This window comes from Rhinoderma darwinii, chromosome 2 (genome assembly GCF_050947455.1).
Source record: "Rhinoderma darwinii isolate aRhiDar2 chromosome 2, aRhiDar2.hap1, whole genome shotgun sequence".
Lineage (NCBI taxonomy): Eukaryota > Metazoa > Chordata > Amphibia > Anura > Rhinodermatidae > Rhinoderma > Rhinoderma darwinii.
Genome location: NC_134688.1, coordinates 421539152 through 421559051, shown reverse-complemented (window position 1 = coordinate 421559051; position 19900 = coordinate 421539152). Strand labels below are relative to the sequence as shown.

General features: G+C 43.4%; 1 protein-coding gene across 2 annotated transcripts in view; it reads left to right on the top strand.

The window, feature by feature from the left end:
- Positions 1-19900, top strand: part of BLTP2 (bridge-like lipid transfer protein family member 2) — a 66555-nt gene that overhangs the window by 16764 nt on the left and 29891 nt on the right. For both annotated transcript variants that reach the window (XM_075854274.1, XM_075854273.1), the window contains exons 14-25: positions 241-526; positions 1093-1298; positions 2419-3523; positions 6426-6617; positions 7277-7479; positions 7584-7702; positions 8171-8391; positions 10771-10961; positions 11058-11157; positions 11992-12173; positions 13834-14128; positions 14246-14403. In XM_075854274.1, coding sequence (XP_075710389.1) covers positions 241-526; positions 1093-1298; positions 2419-3523; positions 6426-6617; positions 7277-7479; positions 7584-7702; positions 8171-8391; positions 10771-10961; positions 11058-11157; positions 11992-12173; positions 13834-14128; positions 14246-14403 — 3258 coding nt within the window. The remainder of the gene's footprint in view (positions 1-240; positions 527-1092; positions 1299-2418; positions 3524-6425; positions 6618-7276; positions 7480-7583; positions 7703-8170; positions 8392-10770; positions 10962-11057; positions 11158-11991; positions 12174-13833; positions 14129-14245; positions 14404-19900) is intronic.

Here is a 19900-nt window from a genome sequence, read left to right as displayed (position 1 = left end):
AGCAGAGTATGGCTTACAAGATTTGTCTGTATTTTCCAGCTCTGTTGTGTTATTATGTATGACATCATTAGGGTATGTTCAAACATAGTGTAAAAACTAGATTTTCCGCAACGGATTTCATTGCGGAAAATCCGCAGCGTATTACCGTAGCAGCAGAGTCTGTATAGCAACACACTGTAAAATAATTACTGTATTTTTTTTACTGGTCATAAGTATAAAGCATAGATTATTTGTTTTCAGGGGAGCTACAACCAATCATTGGGTGTAGGTATCATGCAAGATGACACACTCTTCATAGAATCCACCGTGCAAGGACTGCAGGCAGAATTTTCAGATACATGTGCAGAATGTCTCTCGCGGGTACTGAGTCTGATACCTGTAGCATCTAAACATTCTGTACCAGCTTCACAAGACCCACTCTCTCCTGTTTGCCCGAGTGAGGAGCTCAGCACCAAGTTAGCCCTTCTCTGGAAAGTGGATGCCCGGGTGGAAGATGTGAACTTGTTCACATTGTCTACTTTAGTGGGTAAGTTATTTATACACTAAACTTTTCCCCCTGCAGACTCTGTCTTGGTTTTTAAAAGTGAATAATGCGTTTTCTCTCGGTCATCTTGACTGTAACAAGTCCTTTCTGCTGCCGAAGGTCTGGTAACTACATGTCCCATGATTCCCGGGTATGACAAACATAGGTGTGGCCAGTTAGTTATTACATTACAAATTGTATTACAATAAATGCTGGAGAGCCACCGATGCAGGCCAAAGGCACAGGAAATGCTACAGACTGTGCCCTGCGCAGCAGCAATCATGTCACAAGCAGTGTGCACTCTTCAGCCCTCTGTAGGGAGGGGCAGAGGGAATTGGTTGGCAGTAGCTTTACATCATTTGCAGAAAACAAGAAGTAACCTTAAGGAAATTCAGTGAAAGGGAACACACAGGGCCATGCAGTTTTGCAGTTGACACGGAGTGCATTCTTGAATGTTTGTTATGCAATGGCCCAAAATGACTACAGGTGTAAAATCACATTTTTTTATGATTTTTTTATGTATTAAAAATGTATCTAAGTAAAATGATGTTTTTGCCGTTTTTCTCAAGGTGCTGCTCAGGTGAGGATAGACCTCCTTACTCTAGTAGGAAGCGCAGAGAGCTGCAGTCTGAGCCTGCAAGGTGTGGCCACGTCTCTGTTGAAGTCCATCACTGAGAAAATGGAACCGTGCTGTAAAGCTCAGGACCATAATGACCCATTGCTCTACTTCTCCATTGTGTCCCTGTCTTACTACACCACTATTCAGGCTTTAGAGGTAGGACTGGAAGTTTTCATTGCAGTAAAGCTTATACACTCATGCTTCCTACTGTTTGGTGATCAAACCTCCATGTAAAAACCAATCCGAGGTAGTAAAACATGCTGAAAAGTGTCCTGATCATTTTTTATTTGTTTATTTTTTAACCCATTTTGGACCTTCAAGCTTGAGTAATTTTTTTCATATATTCTTTTCAAGAGCAATTTTTTTTTTCCACCATCAAAGCTTTTTGAGGGCTTGTAATTTGCATCACAAGTTGTCGTTTTTTGTGGGGGGGTTTTGCACCATTTTTGGGTACATAAAATGTATTGTTTGACTGTTATTTATTTTTTTTCACTATTTTCTAAAAGACGAAAGAGGTTTTAATAAAAAAATATTTTTTTTCGTTTTTTTTGAGGGGGTCTTTTTCATATTATAACATATTACAATTAATTAAATGCGGTTTTGAAAATGTTGAGGGGTACAGTTTTTTTTAAATTGGGTGATTAATGAGGAGTTTCTAATATACAGGCCCCTCAAAGTCACTTCGGAGATGAATTTGTCCATAAAAAATTCAGTTTTGGAAATTGCCTTGAAAATGTGAAAAATTGCTGCTAGACTTTGTAAGCTTCTAATATCTTACAAAAATAAAATGACATTTAAAAAAGGATGGCAATGTAAAGTAGACATATGGGAAATGTTAATTCGGAATTATTTTATGTGGTATGGCTATCTGTCTTACAAGCAGAGAAATTTAAATAAATAAAAAAATTGTTTTTTTTCCAAAATTTTCAATTTCCATTTTGGTGTTTTTAATAAATAAACAGAATGTATCGACCAAAACGTACCACTAACATAAAGTACAATGTGTCACAATAAAACAAACAATCTCAGAATCGCTTGGATAAGTAAAAGTAAAAGCATTGCCGAGTTATTACCATGTAAATTCACACGTCGGATTTGAAAAATGGGGCATTGTCAGAAAAGCCAAAACTGGCTGCGATGATAAGGGGTTAATTCCATTGGCGTGCACTAGATTACAGCCTGCGATGGTTATGATCATGGCATGAGGCCTGACAATTTGAATAACCAATTTCCAGATAAAAATAAATAGTTTTGTGTTATTTTTTGCTTTTTATAGGTGCAGTGCGGGGAGGAGCTGGTCTTGCACTGGAGCCCCTGGGATCACATGTATTTGTATCAGCACACATTGTCCACCCTGCAGAGCAGGGATCTGCTGGTCACAACCTTAGCCAGGAAAGCCCAGTTGTCAGGGAGAGATGTGTCGGGAGAGTCGTCCCCTCAGTCACCTCAGTCACCTCAGCAGTCACAAAATCCAGATGCAGAAAGTCCAAGCGTTCCTCGAAGGGGAATGCAGATAACAATGGAGTTGAGCTCTGTGAAGCTACATGCTGCTGTTTGCAAGGAGAATTATTTCCTATTTAGAGCTCAGAGAATCTGGCTCAGTCAGCATGGCGGCTCTCTTCAGCTGCGCACTCCGGAAGTAGCAGTCAATGCTGATGGTCACAATATCTTCCTGTTTAAAGATGTGGAGGCACAGAGAATGCCTGAACTGGAAGAAATGCTGTTACATCGAAGCCACTTTACCTCGCTTCTCACAGAGAGGAACCGCGCATGGGTTCTGGATATTACCAGCGTTTCTATTGAGTTTCCTCACCGCTATGACTTTTCCTGCATACTTGATCAGACCATAGCAGTGCAGAAGTGGCTGAAAGGTCTTCATCGTTCTCCGCGGACTCTGCCTGAGCCTCTCCCTCCGGACCTTGTACTAAGAGTTAAACAATTTGCATTTGCGTTCTTGGATGATGTCTTTGAAGTGAAACTGAGGGATAACTATGAGCTCATGAAAGATGAGAGTAAGGAGAGCGCGAAGAGGTTAAGGCTGCTCGATGACAAGGTTGCTGCCCTCCGCAAACACCATGGGGAGTTGTTGCCAGCCCGAAAAATTGAAGAGCTTTACACGTCCCTGGAAAAGAAAAACATAGAAATATACATCCAACGCTCCCATCGTCTTTATAGCAATACCCCGATGCGGAAGTCTCTCCTGACTTGGGCTATGTCGGATCTGGAAATAGTGGCCTTAGCAGATGAGTCTCTACATGGGCTGGACAAAGTTTTGGAGAATATGAGGGACATTGACAGCATCAGTCCTTTCCCCACTGAGGGGCTGCCGCTTGTTATCCAGTGGTGTCGCATGATGAAATGCTCTCTCAAAACATTTTATGGTGAGTGCCCCCTTAGGGTGATTTCACATGAAGCAGACTTTCACAGAAAATATGCAACTATTTACAGTAAATTAAATACCCCATCCACATGTACGGGAAAATATTGGCGCAGAATTAAGGGCATGCTGCGGATTTTCAAATTCACATTAGTACAATTCTGCTGGGGATTTATCACAGATTTTTACCGTGGATTTGCCGCTAATTTGTTTCTAAATTTTGGTAATACAAAGTAGCCAAGAATGGAGCTATGTATATGTTACATTTTGGCATAATGTAGCTTTCCAAAATCATCTGATAATGTAAATTGGGTGTAATCCAGTTTATTCCAGTTTAAGATAGGGGTTGTTAAAAAATGTAATTTTAGAGTGAATTCACATGTGGCAGATTTTGTTGCACAAATTTTTGTGACTGAAAATCTGTTCCATTCATCAGATCGGTGTTGTTTTCTGCAAGCCCCATCCAGATGAATAAAACTGAATTTCTGCTACACAATCTGACGTGTGTGAATCCATCCTTAGAGATTTATTGGTGTATTGATATAATTTGTGTCGCTGACATTTGAGGAAATTTATCGTGAAAATGTGCTGCAGGGATGGTTAAGGCTGTATTCACACATGTCTTTTTTGGCTAAAAAAGTAATACATTTTTTTTATGATCGTAAAATAATTAACTGTAATTAAAAAAAAAAATCATAAAAAAACCACACCAAAAACACACATGCTAGTGCAGCCAAAGGCCTTATTCACACATTGCAGATTTGGTCAGTATTTTACATCAGTATTTGTAAGCCAAAACCAGGACTGGATCCTAAAAGATTTATAATTCTCTTCTTTGTGTTCCCTTCAGATTTTGTCTTCAAAATACTAATGCAAAATACTGAAAAAAATGCAATGTGTGAATGAGGCCTTAAAATGCCCATACACATTAGATTACAGTCGGCCGAACCCGACGTTTTTTGCAGAACCAGCCAACTATCTGAGTATGGGGGTGTCCCGACATTCCCCCAATGGCAGATGTCAGGAGAGAACCTTTCGATCAGACATTTATGGCATATCCTGTAAATATGCCATAAATGTGTTAGATGGGAATACACCTTCTCATTTCCATTTCAGATTAGAAAGCAGTTTCCTGACAGCTACAGTATCATTGTCAGCAATTTTTGTTCTCATGAGCTTAAAGAGGCTCTGTCACCACATTATAAGTGCCCTGTCTCCTACATAAGGTGGTGGGCGCTATAATGTAGGTGACAGTAATGCTTTTTATTTAAAAAAAACTATCTATTTTTACCACTTTATTAGCGTTTTTAGATTTAGTCTAATGAGTTGCTTAATGCCCAACTGAGCGTATTTTTACTTTAGACCAAGTGGGCGTTGTACAGGGGAGTGTATGACGCTGACCAATCAGCATCATGCACTCCTCTCCATTCATTTACACAGCGCATAGGGATCCTGCTAGATCCTTATGTGCTGTCTTATACTAACACATTAACGATACTGAAGTGTTTAGACAGTGAATAGACATTCCACTGGATGTCTATTCACAATCTCTGCACTTCGTTACTGTCTGTGGTAGTTACAGCAGAGGAAGCGTGATATCGCGAGATCTCGCTGTAAATGACAGGTTACAACGAGATTACGCTTCCTCTGCTGTAACTACAATAGAAACAGTAACGAAGTGCAGAGATTGTGAATAGACATCCCGTGGAATGTCTATTCACTGTCTAAACACTTCAGTATTGTTAATGTGTTAGTATAAGGCCCCATGCACACGACAGCAAAAAACCTCCGTTTTTGCGGACCGCAATTGCGGTCCGCAAAAACAGAGCCATTCCCTTTCATTGAACACTGACACCTTTCCGTAGCACTACGGAAGGGTGTCAGTGCCGTGGAAATGTTCCGGGAATTATGGAACGTGTCCGTTCTTTCGCATTTTGCGGGCCGTGCTCCCATACTTTGTATGGGAGCACGGCCCGAAAATGCGGCTGTCAGTCAGCGGCTGGCCGTGCCCGCAATCGCGGGCCGTGATTTCGGGCACGGTCGTGTGCATGGGGCCTAAGACAGCACATAAGGATCTAGCAGGATCCCTATGCGCTGAGTGAATGGAGAGGAGTGCATGATGCTGATTGGTCAGCGTCATACACTCCTCTGTACAACGCCCACTTGGTCTAAGGTAAAAATACGCCCACTTGGGCATAAAGCAACTCATTTGCATAAATCTAAAATCGCTAATAAAGTGGAAAAAATAGATTGTTTTTTTAAATAAAAAGCACTGCTGTCACCTACATTATAGCGCCATCTCCTTATGTAGGAGATAGGGCACTTATAATATGGTGACAGAGCCTCTTTAATTTCTTTCTCACTCGGTTACCCAGAGGGTCATCTGCCCTTCCTTTTTTATGGAAATCAGTGACAGTAAGGCCCCTTGCACACGACCGTATAAAATCTCTGTAATTGCGGACTGTAATACGGTCCGCAATTACGGACCCATTCAGCTCTATTGGCGCGGACACCTTCCCGTATCGCTAGGGATAGGTGTCCGTGCCGTAGAACTGTACTGCAAAAGATAGAACATGTTCTATCTTTTGCGTTTTACGGGCTGTGCTCCCATACTTTCTGCAGGAGAGCGAGCCGAAAATGCGGGTTGTTGCCCGCAGCCGTCGGCGTCTGGCCGTGCCCGTGATCGCGGGCCGTGATTACGGCCACAGCCGTGTGCATGAGGCCTCAGGGAACGATCTCATACTTGTCATTGGGCAGAGAAAAGTTTGATTGAAACAATGTCTGTTTTTATTGTTAAAAAAAAAAAGGGAGGCAGAAATGACGGTTAGTCTGGAATTTAATTTTTTTTCATAGTAAATTTATGTACAGTTTTGACGGTAGCAATTTTTCTTATCTTTCCATTTCAGTGCGCATTCGTGACTATCCTCGATATCTCTTTGAGATCCGGGATTGGCATCTTTCTGGTAGACTGCTCGGGGCTGAGCAGAGTGGACAAGCCAGTGCCCGCAGAAAGCAAGTTGTACATTTGGGAGCTCCGTGGGGTGATTCCACAGTGGAGAGGAACCTGCCACCACTAAAATTCTTCCATGACTTTCACTGTAAGTGCTCATAATTGTTTTTAGTACTTTTTCAACTCGGATGTGCAGTTGTGTTGGCAAAAATATATAAGTCACTACCTATGGCTAATGCTTACCTGCAATTTGTTTACAAAAAATTCAGTGTTGCCTGCTTTGCTGCTATTCCTCATTGCGTACTGTGATAATCTGAAATTCAGGCTAGTTTCTTTCAAGGATTAGGCCGCTTCTCAGACCCTCCCCATGCTTTAACTGCACCGCTTCCTGCTCATATTGGCTCCTGTATACCGACCGCCTTCACAAGAACAGCTGATTTCCATTCCATGAAAGAATAACTATAAACTACTAGCAAGAAAACCCGAAAATTCAGGTCGGGAGGTTTTGCCATTAAATATACTGAGCCGCAACATGAATCGGGAGACTCGCTTTAAACTGTCCTTGTGTGTACAATACACATGTTTTTGCTGATTTCTAGCTGCTTTGACTCAGTGAACATGGGTGGGGGGATCCGTGTTCTCCCATGAGGTGATGGTCCTAGAGTTGGAACCTGCATTTATGGCATATCCAATGTATATGCCATAAACAACCAAGTTGGGAATACCACTTTAAGAGTATATAATATTTATGTGAAATCATCAAAGATTTGACTTCTGAGATTATTATATGTGGCTGTTTTTTTGCAGCGGAAATTCAGCTATACACCATAGTTTGGGGACCATGTTGGGACCCTGCCTGGACCTTTGTAGGGCAGTATGTTGACCTACTTACCAAACCTTCTGTGGATCCCAGTGCTCCATTACCGTGGTGGGACAAGAGCAGGCTGTTGCTTCATGGACATTTCAGCATGGACATTGAACAAGCTAATCTTCATCAATTGGCAACTGAGGTAAATGTTTCACCTACAGCAACGATGCAGCTTTGTGTCGTCTGTAACATTCGATCAATGTAATGCCTGTTTTTTTGGTTTTTTTTTTCATTTCCCTCCTCTAGGACCCATATAATACCACTGAGAACATGCACTGGGAGTGGAACCGGCTTAAGTTTGCCTGGAATCCCGGGCAGTTTGTCTTTAAAGGGGACTTGGATGTCAATGTGCGCACGGCTTCCAAGTGAGTGGGCAAAGCTGAATTCTCCTTTATGTTTCCTCTGAGTAGCCGCCGCCTGTCACACTTGCAGTTGCCAGCGTTTCCGAGGCGCAGTATTTGTGCACTTCTAACTGAAACAAAATGCCATAACTGTATTATAAAGTACCATAAGGCACCGTTCTTCCTGCGTTCACAGTGCACAGTTGGCGTATTAGCAAAATGTATGGCCCTGGCGTATGCAACTCTATGCCATGCAATCTGCCATTGTAAATTAAAAAAATTATGCTGTGTGGTATACTTTTTTTAGTTGACTATGCTTTCTAATACCATCAAAAAAAAAGTTATGCCAACACATACTGCCCCGACATTTGTCTAAAGAACACTTTTCTGGCGTACATCTAATCCATAGAAATCTATTGATACGCTTGGCATATACACATGGTGAACATGGGCACCACTGGTTTTACATATAATGTGTTTTGTAATCTGTAGGTATGATGATTGCTGCTTCCTTCACTTGCCCGACCTCTGTATGACGTTTGACATGCAGTGGCTGTGCCATGGAAACCCACACGATCACCACAGTGTTGCACTTCGTTCCCCTGATATCATTGCAGAGTTCTCTGCCATTCAGCCTCATGACTCTTATCGTGCCTTCCGCTCTGAGAACCTCATACTTTCTATCAAAATGGATTTAACCCAGTCCCATACTGGTAGGTAATATGTCTACTTCTGGGTATTTGCTTTTCGGAATGACGCTTTTCATTCTGACCTTAAAATGTAACGTTTCTTACTACTTTTGGCATGTCACAGAGTCTTTCATTAAATTCTATGATCTTTCTTCACCTCTTGAGTAAAAACAATGGGAGCTAAATGGGTAGAATACTAAGCAGAGCAACTCTTCGTAACGAGCGCTCGTCCGCATACATAGCGCCTTGTGAAAGGAGCAAACGAGCGCTGATCAACGAGCTGGCTCATTGGTCGGCATTCATTTACATGGGCCTCGTCGGGCCGTGTAAGACCACCTTAAGCAGTCACTCCCAAGGTGCTGATAAGGGGGCTAGAAAAAAAAAGCACTGGGTTGGTGGTGAGCATTCCTGTAGACTTAGCGTTCACTTGGCTATCTAACAATTCTTTGAGGACTGGGGTATCACGGTTCCTCACCCGAGTGACTCCTTTAACAAAGGAAGAGTTTTTAAAGTACAGGGTGGGCCATTTATATGGATACACCTAAATAAAATGGGAATGGTTGGTGATATTAACTTGCTGTTTGTGGCTCATTAGTATATAGGAGGGGGGAAACTTTTCAAGCTGGGTGTTGACCATGGTGGCCATTTTGAAGTCGGCCATTTTGTATCCAACTTTAGTTTTTTCAATGGGAAGAGGGTCATCAAACTTATCGAGAATTTCACAAGAAAAACAATGGTGTGATTGGTTTTAACGTTACTTTATTCTTTCATGAGTTATTTACAAGTTTCTGACCACTTATAAAATGTGTTCAAAGTGCTGCCCATTGTGTTGGATTGTCAATGCAACCCTCTTCTCCCACTCTTCACACACTGATCGCAACACCGCAGCAGAAATGCTAGCACAGGCTTCCAGTATCCGTAGTTTCAGTTGCTGCACATCTCGTATCTTCACAGCATAGACAATTGCCTTCAGATGACCCCAAAGATAAAAGTCTAAGGGGGTCAGATCGGGAGACCTAGGGGGCCATTCAACTGGCCCACGACGACTAATCCACTTTCCAGGAAACTGTTCATCTAGGAATGCTCGGACCTGACACCCATAATGTGGTGGTGCACCATCTTGCTGGAAAAACTCAGGGAACGTGCCAGCTTCTGGAAAGTGGATTAGTCGTCGTGGGCCAGTTGAATGGCCCCCTAGGTCTCCTGATCTGACCCCCTTAGACTTTTATCTTTGGGGTCATCTGAAGGCAATTGTCTATGCTGTGAAGATACGAGATGTGCAGCAACTGAAACTACGGATACTGGAAGCCTGTGCTAGCATTTCTTCTCTGGTGTTGCTATCAGTGTGTGAAGAGTGGGAGAAGAGTGTTGCATTGACAATCCAACACAATGGGCAGCACTTTGAACACATTTTATAAGTGGTCAGAAACTTGTAAATAACTCATGAAAGAATAAAGTAACGTTAAAACCAATCACACCATTGTTTTTCTTGTGAAATTCTCCATAAGTTTGATGTGTCCCATTGAAAAAACTAAAGTTGGATACAAAATGGCCGACTTCAAAATGGCCGCCATGGTCAACACCCAGCTTGAAAAGTTTCCCCCCTCCCATATACTAATGTGCCACAAACAGGAAGTTAATATCACCAACCATTCCCATTTTATTTAGGTGTATCCATATAAATGGCCCACCCTGTAGTTTGGGGAGCAGAGATGACTGTTATACGAGCCCCCTCAATGTTGCTGAATGGCTTATAGAGGAGCTGCCACAAAACATGGATGGCACACTGTTTTCTTTTCCCTTATTAGCGAGCGGGGATTTGCCTCAGTAGGGCAGGTACTGGTGACAGGTTACTTTTAATTGTATGTAGGAACAGAAAAATAGAACCGTGGTAAAGCAAGAACCTTGATTCATGTCAAAGAGTGTTGAGAACTTTCAGTTATTTTGAGGAACCAGAAAAAGCGTTTGTAGTAGTTAAAGAAATATCTGGTACTATTGTAAATGACACTGCATTGTCTCTAAGGCCCAGTTCACACTGAGTTTTTTTACGTTGATTTTTACGCGGAAGCTGCGTCGGAATCAGCAGCAAAAAAAACGTCCGAAACCGCCTCCCATTGATTTCAATGGGAGACTGAGGCGTTTTTTTCCACAGCGGTTTTTAGCCAGTCACGGTAAAAAAAAAAGTGGCATGCTCTTTCTTGCTACAGTTCCGCCTCTGACCTCTAATTGAAATTAATGGGAGGCAGAGAAAGCGGTTTTGGTGGCCTTTTTTTGCCTGCGGCGCTTAATGGCCGCAGGTGAAAAACACTGCGAAAATCGCAGAAAGGATTTGCAAAAAAACTCCATGTGAACAGGGCCTTACTCTCTTTGCAAACTATAATCTTTTTTTATTTTTCTGCTCAGAAGTCTGCCAGCCTCGTATCTTGGTTTATAGCAGTACTTTACGCTGGATGCAGAATTTCTGGGCAACATGGAGCAGTGTGAGTCGCCCGATCGGCCGTGGGAAGCTTTTTAATAACTTGAAGCCAGGGAAAAAGAAGCTGGGACAGCACTATAAGCAGCTTTCATATACTGCCTTATTTCCACAGCTACAGGTGGGCAGTCTGAAGCAATTGGCTCCTTATTTGAAAATACACTTAAAAAAAAAATGTAAGTACATGACGACTGCTGTATCATTGTCCTTTTTACAGATCCACTACTGGGCTTCGTTTGCACAGCAGCGTGGAATTCAGGTGGAATGCAGCCAGGGCGAAATATTTACCCGCGGAGTACAGAGACTTATCCCACAAGGTAAGTAACCGCAGGATCAGCAACATTTCAGAGCACCCATAATTCTAATAAATGAAAGCATGACGAATGTTACTTTACTAAAACATGAGGCAAAACAACATTTAAAAAAAGATTTTTAGGACTTCCCACTTCTTATCAGTTCCCTCCTCCAGTATTCGTGAAATACCTGAGATCTTATGGCGTGGTGGTCAACCCGACGTACTGTGGGGACCCCAAATGCGGCTCTTGATTGCATCAAAGGGCAGCCCCTGACATTCAGCCAAGGATGATTCAAGGGGTAGGCAAGCATGGAAACATGCGACTGGACGGCGCCACTAAGCAAGATGGGGTACAAAGGAGGCACACTAAAAAATATTTCAGAAAAATACAATTTTATGAAGCAAAAGACACAACCACATTGTTAAAAAAATGAAAACGCAGAAAACTTACATGGAAGGGACACAAACCACAGGCATGTAAAAAAAAAAAACCCCATACAAAAGGCATGTGGAAGGTGTTATTTTTTTCTGATAAACACACTTAATAATATTACCAGATTGACTTACTTATTTAGACTTAAATACCCTAAGCCCCTGGGTGAGACCGCTCCTTCTTTTGATGGTATGTGCGGTCCTATATAGTATTTGCATACTGAACACACATGTGTGATCTGCGCTATTTACACCGGCTATAGAGAAACCCCCATAGGAAACTTCATCGAAAGTGGCTGCAGGTTCTACAGACTGGCCAGCTTCATCAGATCTACTAATCATTCTGTTTATTTCATGGAATAAAGGGCACATTCAATATGTACTCGGTTTCTAACCATGTTTTAATTTAACCATTCCCTAACAGCTGGCACAGTAATGCGTCGCCTAATATCAGAATGGAGTGTGCCACAGATGACCAGCAAATTAAACCTAGTAACTGTGCATCTGATGGCTTCAGCCTGTGATGAAACCGCAGACCACCAGATTGACAATCTGGTCCAGAAAACTCATCTGCTCAGCTTATCTTCACTGAGTTATGAAAGGCAGGTAAGAAAATATAAGAGGAGCACCGCACACGTCAATGAAGCTAATCCTTTATGATTGGTACTTCCATTTACCTTAGGAAGATTATTGCTTTTATAGTATTTTTCACTTGGTAAGTATGCACAGGCAAAAGCAACCACACATTTTATTATTGTTATTTATGTATTTATTTGTAATTTTTTTTTTGTATTTATTTATTGAATACATTTTTCTTATGTTCTATATGTGTTGTTAAAGGCCCGTAATTACGGGAGCCCCATAGACTTCTGCGGGCCTGCCTGTGCCGTAATTACGGCCTGAAATAGGACATGTTCTATGTTTTTCAACGGCCCGGGCACCATCCCATAAGCAAACGGGAAGGTACCCGTTGCCAATAGTAGTCTATGCCCACGATTTTCATCCATCCCGAAATACTGTCCGTAAATACGGTCCGTATTGCATCTGTATTCCATCCGTATATACGGATCCGTCCAAAAAGTGGGAGGTTGCAAATGATGTCATCAACATGTTGCCTAGCAATGCGGACAGTTTATGAATGCACATCAGTAGCCGTCCGTATTTACGGAAGCTCCCATAGACTTCTATGGGAGAATCCTTGCCGTAATTACTGACAATACTAGGACAGGTTCTGTTATGTTTTCAGCACGGACACCCATCAGGAAATATACTGAAAGGTGTCCGTGGCCAATAGAAATGAATGGGTCCGTAATTACTGATGAAAAATACGGTCGTGTGCATGGGCCTAAGACCTACCCTGTTGAGGTTCCTTCAGGACAAGTTTGGAAATACTGAACTAGGCAGAAGGCAGTGCTGTTATTTATTTTATTCATTTATGTAGTGCAAACATATTCCACAGCGCTGTACAGAGATTGTCATCTCTTACATCAGTTCCTGTCCCTATTAGGGCACACAATCTAAATTCAAAATTAACATATCATTATGTTTTTGGAGTGTGGGAGGAAACCATAGTACCTGGAGTATACCAATGCAAACATGTGTAGAACATATAAACTCCATGCATATGTTGTCTTCTGTCAGATTTGAATCTAGGACCCCAGCTCTGCAATTCAACAGTGCTAACCACTGAGCCACTGTGCTCAGTATATATACACCGTTCAATGTATTTATTCTACTTCATAAAGCCACACCTGTAAGGGTATGTTCACACATTGTCTTTTGCACACTGATTCTGACACTTTTTCCGTGTAAAACCCTTCTATTTTTCCACCCATTGTTGTCAATAGGAATAAGGGCCGTAGTTCATATGGTGCTGAATTTTGCACGCGCTGAAATGAAAACGGCAGCGCTGAAAGAATCCTGACCTAGGATCTGCCAGAATAATTTTTTTTTTTTTAAACTCGTGGGAAGCAGAAACACAGAACCCAATGCTTTCGGTACTGTTCTGTGCACAGAAAAGCGCAAAAAAAAAATACACTGTATTTTAATTCCCCTGAAAAGAAAACTGCGTGTACTTTGAAATCAGCGTCCAAAATCAGCGTGGAAAATGCTCTGATTTTAGAGGCAGATTTACCTTTGATTATTCAGCCTCAACATAATACTGTGTGAATTTTTCCTAATAGTAGTCAAAAATAGTTTAAAGTTTGTATAATGGTATAATTACTTCCCTTAGAATTTTTCTAAGTAATGTTTTTCTGCCTGATAGGAATTGTCTGCCACTGGTGAGGAGAACCCCACCTACACCCACCGCTTGCATCTGGTGGATCTTCGTGCATCATGGACAACTTTAAACAGAGATATAGCATTTGGACTGTACGATGGTTACAAAAAAGCTGCCATATTGAAGCGCAATCTTTCCACAGAGGCCTTAAAAGGACTAAAAATTGACACTCAGCTGCAAGCTAAGAAACTAAAACGTGGGTCCATGCGCAGCTTTCCTCCAGCCAAAAAAGTTGCACCACCTGTTGTTACTGGACGGACTGAGAGATCTCCATCAGGAGGTGTGAAATGCTACTATTACCACTTAGTTTACTAGCTGTTGTGTTCAACCCTAATGTAAAAGTACATATTCTTGCATGCCAGTCACTGATTTCCTTTGTCTCCATGGCTTACTCTAGGTGCAGACATGCTGCAGAAGCTCATTGAAGAGACAGATAAGTTTGTGGTGTTCACAGAAGAAGAGTCAGGAGTTAGTGAGCAGTTGTGTGGCAAAGCTGCCTGTCAAGACAAGGATATATATAACCACAACTGGCTCATTGAGCTGGTAAATTGCCAGGTAGGTATTGGTGACAGAATAACTGCATTAGTTGTTGAACAAGTGAAGAGAGTTTGGAGCATGGGGTGTTGAGTTGGAGAAAGTTAAAGAGTAACTGCTGTTTCTTAAAACTTTTGACATGACAAAGTGACATGTCCGATGTTTTGATTGGTGTGGGTCAGGGTGCTTAGATCCCACCCGAGATCAAAGGGGCAGAAACGATTAGCCAAGCGCTGTACCCCTTTGACTGTGATGGTATTATTTAAGTTCTACTCAGAGAGGCGGCGTTAGCTATAGATGCGCTCAAGATGGGATCATAGACTTCTATGAGCCTGTCTTCAGCCGAAGAGATCCCATCGCAGCCGAAGGAGCACAACTTACATTTGATCGGTATTAGGGTTAGATTGTGTGTCAGAGGCACACAGGAGCCGCTGTCAGCACCAGCTGTCAGTCCAGCTGACTGACAGAATCGACCTACAGCAGTGTTAGACAACTTATATATGTAGTGGCTACATAGAAGCTGCAGCGCTAAATCCCCCCATCCGCTTTGAGCCTTTTTCCTCCTTTCTAAGAAGCCCTTTTCCAAGCCGCCTCCTCCGGGCCACTCCCTCTTAGACCACCCGAGTCTTCTTTTGCATTGTTGTTTTTTTTCTTTCTTGCCGCTTCCATACAGCCCTCTGGGGTGCCCAGTCTCTGCAGCCCAGCCACGGCTTCCTGGCTCCCACAGTCGGGAGTGGCTCATCGCCACCCGGCCCGGAATCACCACTAATTAAGGTCCAGGCTTTGTTGCGGCCTACTAGGCCACACTCTACTGTGGTAGTAGGAGGAGTTTTTATGCACCCCCTCCTATGCCCGCACAGCATGCCATTACTCTGTCCTCTTACTTATCCTATTGGAGCCTGTTTCAATAGCACTCCACCCTCCTATTCCACCTTTTTTTTGGGTTGTTTCTTTCTACTGGTCTCTCTCTGGTGATCCATGCCTGTTTTCACACCCATGGAATACTACGGTCCAAGAACTCTGCATTAATCATATGGTAGGACCAGCCTGGTGTTTTTTTCTAATTTTTATATGTCCTTAGGCACCCCCTTCACGCCACCTCTGCGTCTCAGACGGTGTAGCGGACATTGCTACACAGGCAGTCATATTACCCCCTTCCATAAGCTGAGTAAGGGTATGTTTTTGGCGCTTTTCAGAGCAAATACCATTGGTTGGCCAAGCTATTCAGCGTGTGTTTTCAATGTGAATGTGGCTTTTTTTTATTGAGCCGGCTGCCACTGAGCCGGACTGGGCACAATCCTTTTCTCTGGCAGAGGTCTCTGTGTCACGGACATCCTGAGTCGTATGGCTGACCAATTCCTCCCCAGAAGGCTTCCCTCAGTGTGAAGGCCCTTCTTTTGCGGTAGTCCCTGTAAAAAGGGCCAGGTCTGTTTCCCTCGGACTTTCAATCGTCAACTTGCCTTATCGCGTACAAGGACTTATTTCAAGTAAAAAATACTGACACTAAATAGGACTTAGATTCTGTATAGTTCTTCAGAAGGGCTGTGACATGGCACAGCCATATCACTGCAGTCCAAGAGACGCTTAAAGTACAAGCTCCCCTATGGGTGTTTCTCCCACTTCAAACGCCAGGACCCGAAGACCTCCTGGCCAACTGTCTGGCTTCGCCTATTGTAGACCTGGCGGTCTGTCAGCCGGCCAAGCCTATCAATCTTATGGCAAATGCTAACTCTTTGGACTCGGCAGGGACATCTTAGCTGGAGCTTTCCATGTGGCATTTGTGTACTCCGTTTCTCTTTACAGAAAAAATACACAACAAGGCTCTGCTGGCTGCTGGGAGACTCTTGTTACTCTCCACACAGCAAGGCTCTACCCATTCCACTGCACCTATAGGGTCGATCTGACCGCACACTTGGGTTCAAGCTTGGGAAGCTGATTCCGTTTCTGAGTTCCCTCATGGGTCTGCTATTTTCTGACTCCTGTTCCCTTGGTCCAGGACTGGACGAGAATTATTTTGAGGATCTTGGTGACAAGAACCCTCATTTGCTCCAGAATGAACCACAACAATCAGAGAAAACTCCTTTACATGATAGTCAGTCCTCTGTAAGGGTGCTCAAGTTGTGTGCAGGCTTCCTTACAGGGACTCTTGTATTTCCGATGCTGCTGTCACGTACTCTCTGCCTACAGCTCCCTCGGTCTCCAGGACATCGAGAGTTACTCGCTCGGGCGTCGCCCGGCCTGGCAGACTGAGGCAGTCTGCAGCGAATAGGAGCTCAGGAGCGTCAGGCCAATCAAAGCCTGGCTGATGTTCCTGAGCTCCCGCCCTGTCCTTATTTAGTTCAGGCTGGAATAGTTGGCCTTTGTCTGTAATTAGAGTTTCCTTGCCTGGTGCTTTCCCTTGTTTCGGACTCCCCTGAGCAACTTGCTTTTTGACTTCTTGTGAACTGACCTCGGCTGGACTCCTGACTTTTCTTTGCCTTCTGACTTTTGTTTTTTCCGCACTCACCCGGCCTGCCTGACTCCGCCTTTTTCGCCCGGACTTGTCCGCGGCGCAATTGCCCTGCCTCTTCCTCCGTGTACTTCCCAGGTGACCCTTTGTTATTTCGTACTGTCTCATCTGTTTGTCAGTTTCACTTGTACCAGTATAGGGAACGTCGCCCAGTTGGCCGCCGTCGTTTAGGTCGGGTCGTACAAGTAGGTAGGGACAGAGGTTTGGGAAGAACAGGGACCTCACCTTTTACTGTGTATTTGTTCATGACAGCTGCGATGTGGGCTACAAAATAGAGCTGTCTATGTCTATTCCTCCTGCCCATCGCACTGTGGACTTCCTCCCCCTCAAGGGCATAATCGTCCCCTATAATCAGGAAGAAGATTTTCAGGGTTTCTTACTTCAGTCCTTTCATGATCCCCAAGTAGGACAGGTTTGGCTGCTCCATCCTGGATATAAAGCATCGCTGTTGTTTTGTCAAGATCAGACTCTTCGGGTGGAGTTAGTGAAGACTGGGATCAAGTTTTCTTTCTGTCGTAGACATCAGATCTTGCAATCCCAATATGTTCAAGCAGTCAGTGTTCCCTCAAGCTTACTTCAGTCTGGCATCTGCTCCTCGTGACCTCCCATAGATGCTTTTCAGGCTTTTGGTAGTTCTCCAGTACAGGAGCTTTTCTGTGATTCCATGCTTGGACAATATCCTGGTAAAGGCCCCCCCCCCCAACCTGTTTTTAAACTGGGACACCTTTTAAATTATCCTAGACCTATTACTGCAATATCTTCCAGAGTTTCCCGCTCCATGAAAACCTTATCCCTACTCTCGGTGTCACAGTCTCCCGCTTCATATAGAGATTTTGACCCGCTGGGATCAATCTATGTTGTGAACCCCAACTGGCCTTCCCCTCTCCAACCATGTCCCAGGGCCTCACTTTTGCCTGTTTTTCCTCACTGGAATCCCCGCCTATAAGCGTGTCCACTCCACTTCCGTCTGACTATGCCAATGCGGTTACCTACTTGACTTCTTAAGGTGACTCGCAGCTCAGCAGTGCTTCCCAAGTTAGCTGGGTTCCTATTTTGATTTGGGAGCCGCGTTCTGACCCATCTTCCTGTAGTGGTCTACTGGACAGCGGAATTCTTAACCAGAAGACGTCTGGACCCAGGTAAGTCGTCCTTTTATCCTTTGGCTTGTGTAGTGGATGTACGTTTTCCCCCCTGCATCTTCTCAAGAGAATTTTCAGGTGGATTATGGCTTAGGACATATCATCCTGGTGGCACAGGTCTTGCCTCAACTAAAGTGGTCCGCTCATGTTGTCTTTTTTTGGCCGACTTTTTCTGGCATCTACGTTCCTGAGACAACCTACTCTATTGTTTCAGTCTCGTATTAGAGTCACTATGTTTAAAGCCATTCTTTGTGAAACTATAGCCCTCAGATCTCATAGTTTCTCTGGACGAGTCATCACAATCATTCTGAAGGCCAGATGACCTTCCCCATCTCATATTCCACAGGACCTGGAAGTCTTGTTTATGCTAAAATGAGGAATGCCTCCATCCTCGTTTTCATTGTTCATTGATCAGGCTTTTGTTTTTTCTCCAGCAGGGTTCGGATCTGGGAGTGGCCTAAGTTTAATCTTAAGTGTGGACTTCTCTCCGATCTGCTCCCTTTATGTTCGGCCCACAACTCCTTGGAAACTCAACCTGGTCTTTAAATGACACCGCCATCTATTTTTAAGCCCTCTTCCCATTCTGGGAAATGCTCTTTACTCCATCACGATGTGGTCATAACAACTCTTCTATTCATCTTGCCACACAGCAATCAAGGCTATTGCGCTGAAGGCAGAACTCTCCCTTTCTGACTAAGCTCATTCCTTCTGTCCTGTGGGGGCCACTTGATTGGCGTGCCATCCTGCTTCTGCTCTACGGGTGTGCACGGCCTCTACCTGGTCTATCTCCACAACTTACTCTGCTCTATGGGTTGCACACTTTTGCATCCTCGGATGTGTTTCCCAGTCGCTAGGTGGATTAGGTGACCGGTTATGCAATGTTTTTTGTTACATCCACCTTGGACTGTTTTAGGACATCTAATGGTCCTCTATGTCCCCCAATGACAGGAACGAGAAAAGAGCATTTTTTGAGTACTCGCTGTATAATCCTTTTTCTCGTTGAGTTCATTGGGAGACACAGCTCCCACCTAATTCAGCTTTTCTTGTTTTTGGGCATCTACTGATTTTACTTCATGGGTTCCTCTTTTATTTTCCGTTCCGACACATCAAGAGTTTTGTTCTGGGTTTACTTTTTACCTTCTGTTGGCTACTCATAGTTGCTCCTACTGCTTCTGTACAAAGTGATTAGCTCAGTGTCTGCAGGAGGGTATAGCCTGTGTAGCAGGAGCTAATTCTTTTAAAGCTTAGTGTCACCTTCTACTGACCGCAGCCTATAACTTCGGTAATCTGTGTTCCCAATGAACTTAACGAGAAAAGGATTTTACTGTGAGTACTCCAAAAATCCTCTTCTTCTGCCTGATAAACAAGCGTTGATTGACATCATAACTGTCAATCAATTAAACAGAGCAATATTTGGAATGCATGGGGACGAATGATCGTTAATATGATCGTTCGTTCTTCTCTTGTTGGCAACTCTTCCCTTGTTGACAAGGGAAGATGAGTGGAGCTCAGCTGAAGCAACCATTTTATGGGGCGCATAAAAAAATCAGATTGTTATTCTTCTGATCTCTTCACTGTTTACACAGAGCTATGATCGGGAATAAGCAGTCATACCAATGCTCATTCGCCCGATTATTGGCCCATGTAAAAGGGCCTTAACATGCTTGATCTTTTACCCAGAACTCTGGCAATCAGACCATTGGATGGCCTGCTGGATCCGCTGATATTTGACTGGTTTGTATGGTCAGCTTTTGAATTCTAGGGATATGATACTGCAACTGCATTATAAAATGCTCCTGCATGCATTGTAATTCAAGCCGCCGAGTCATTCAGTCTAAATATATATTATATTCTTGGTTTTCTAGTCCCA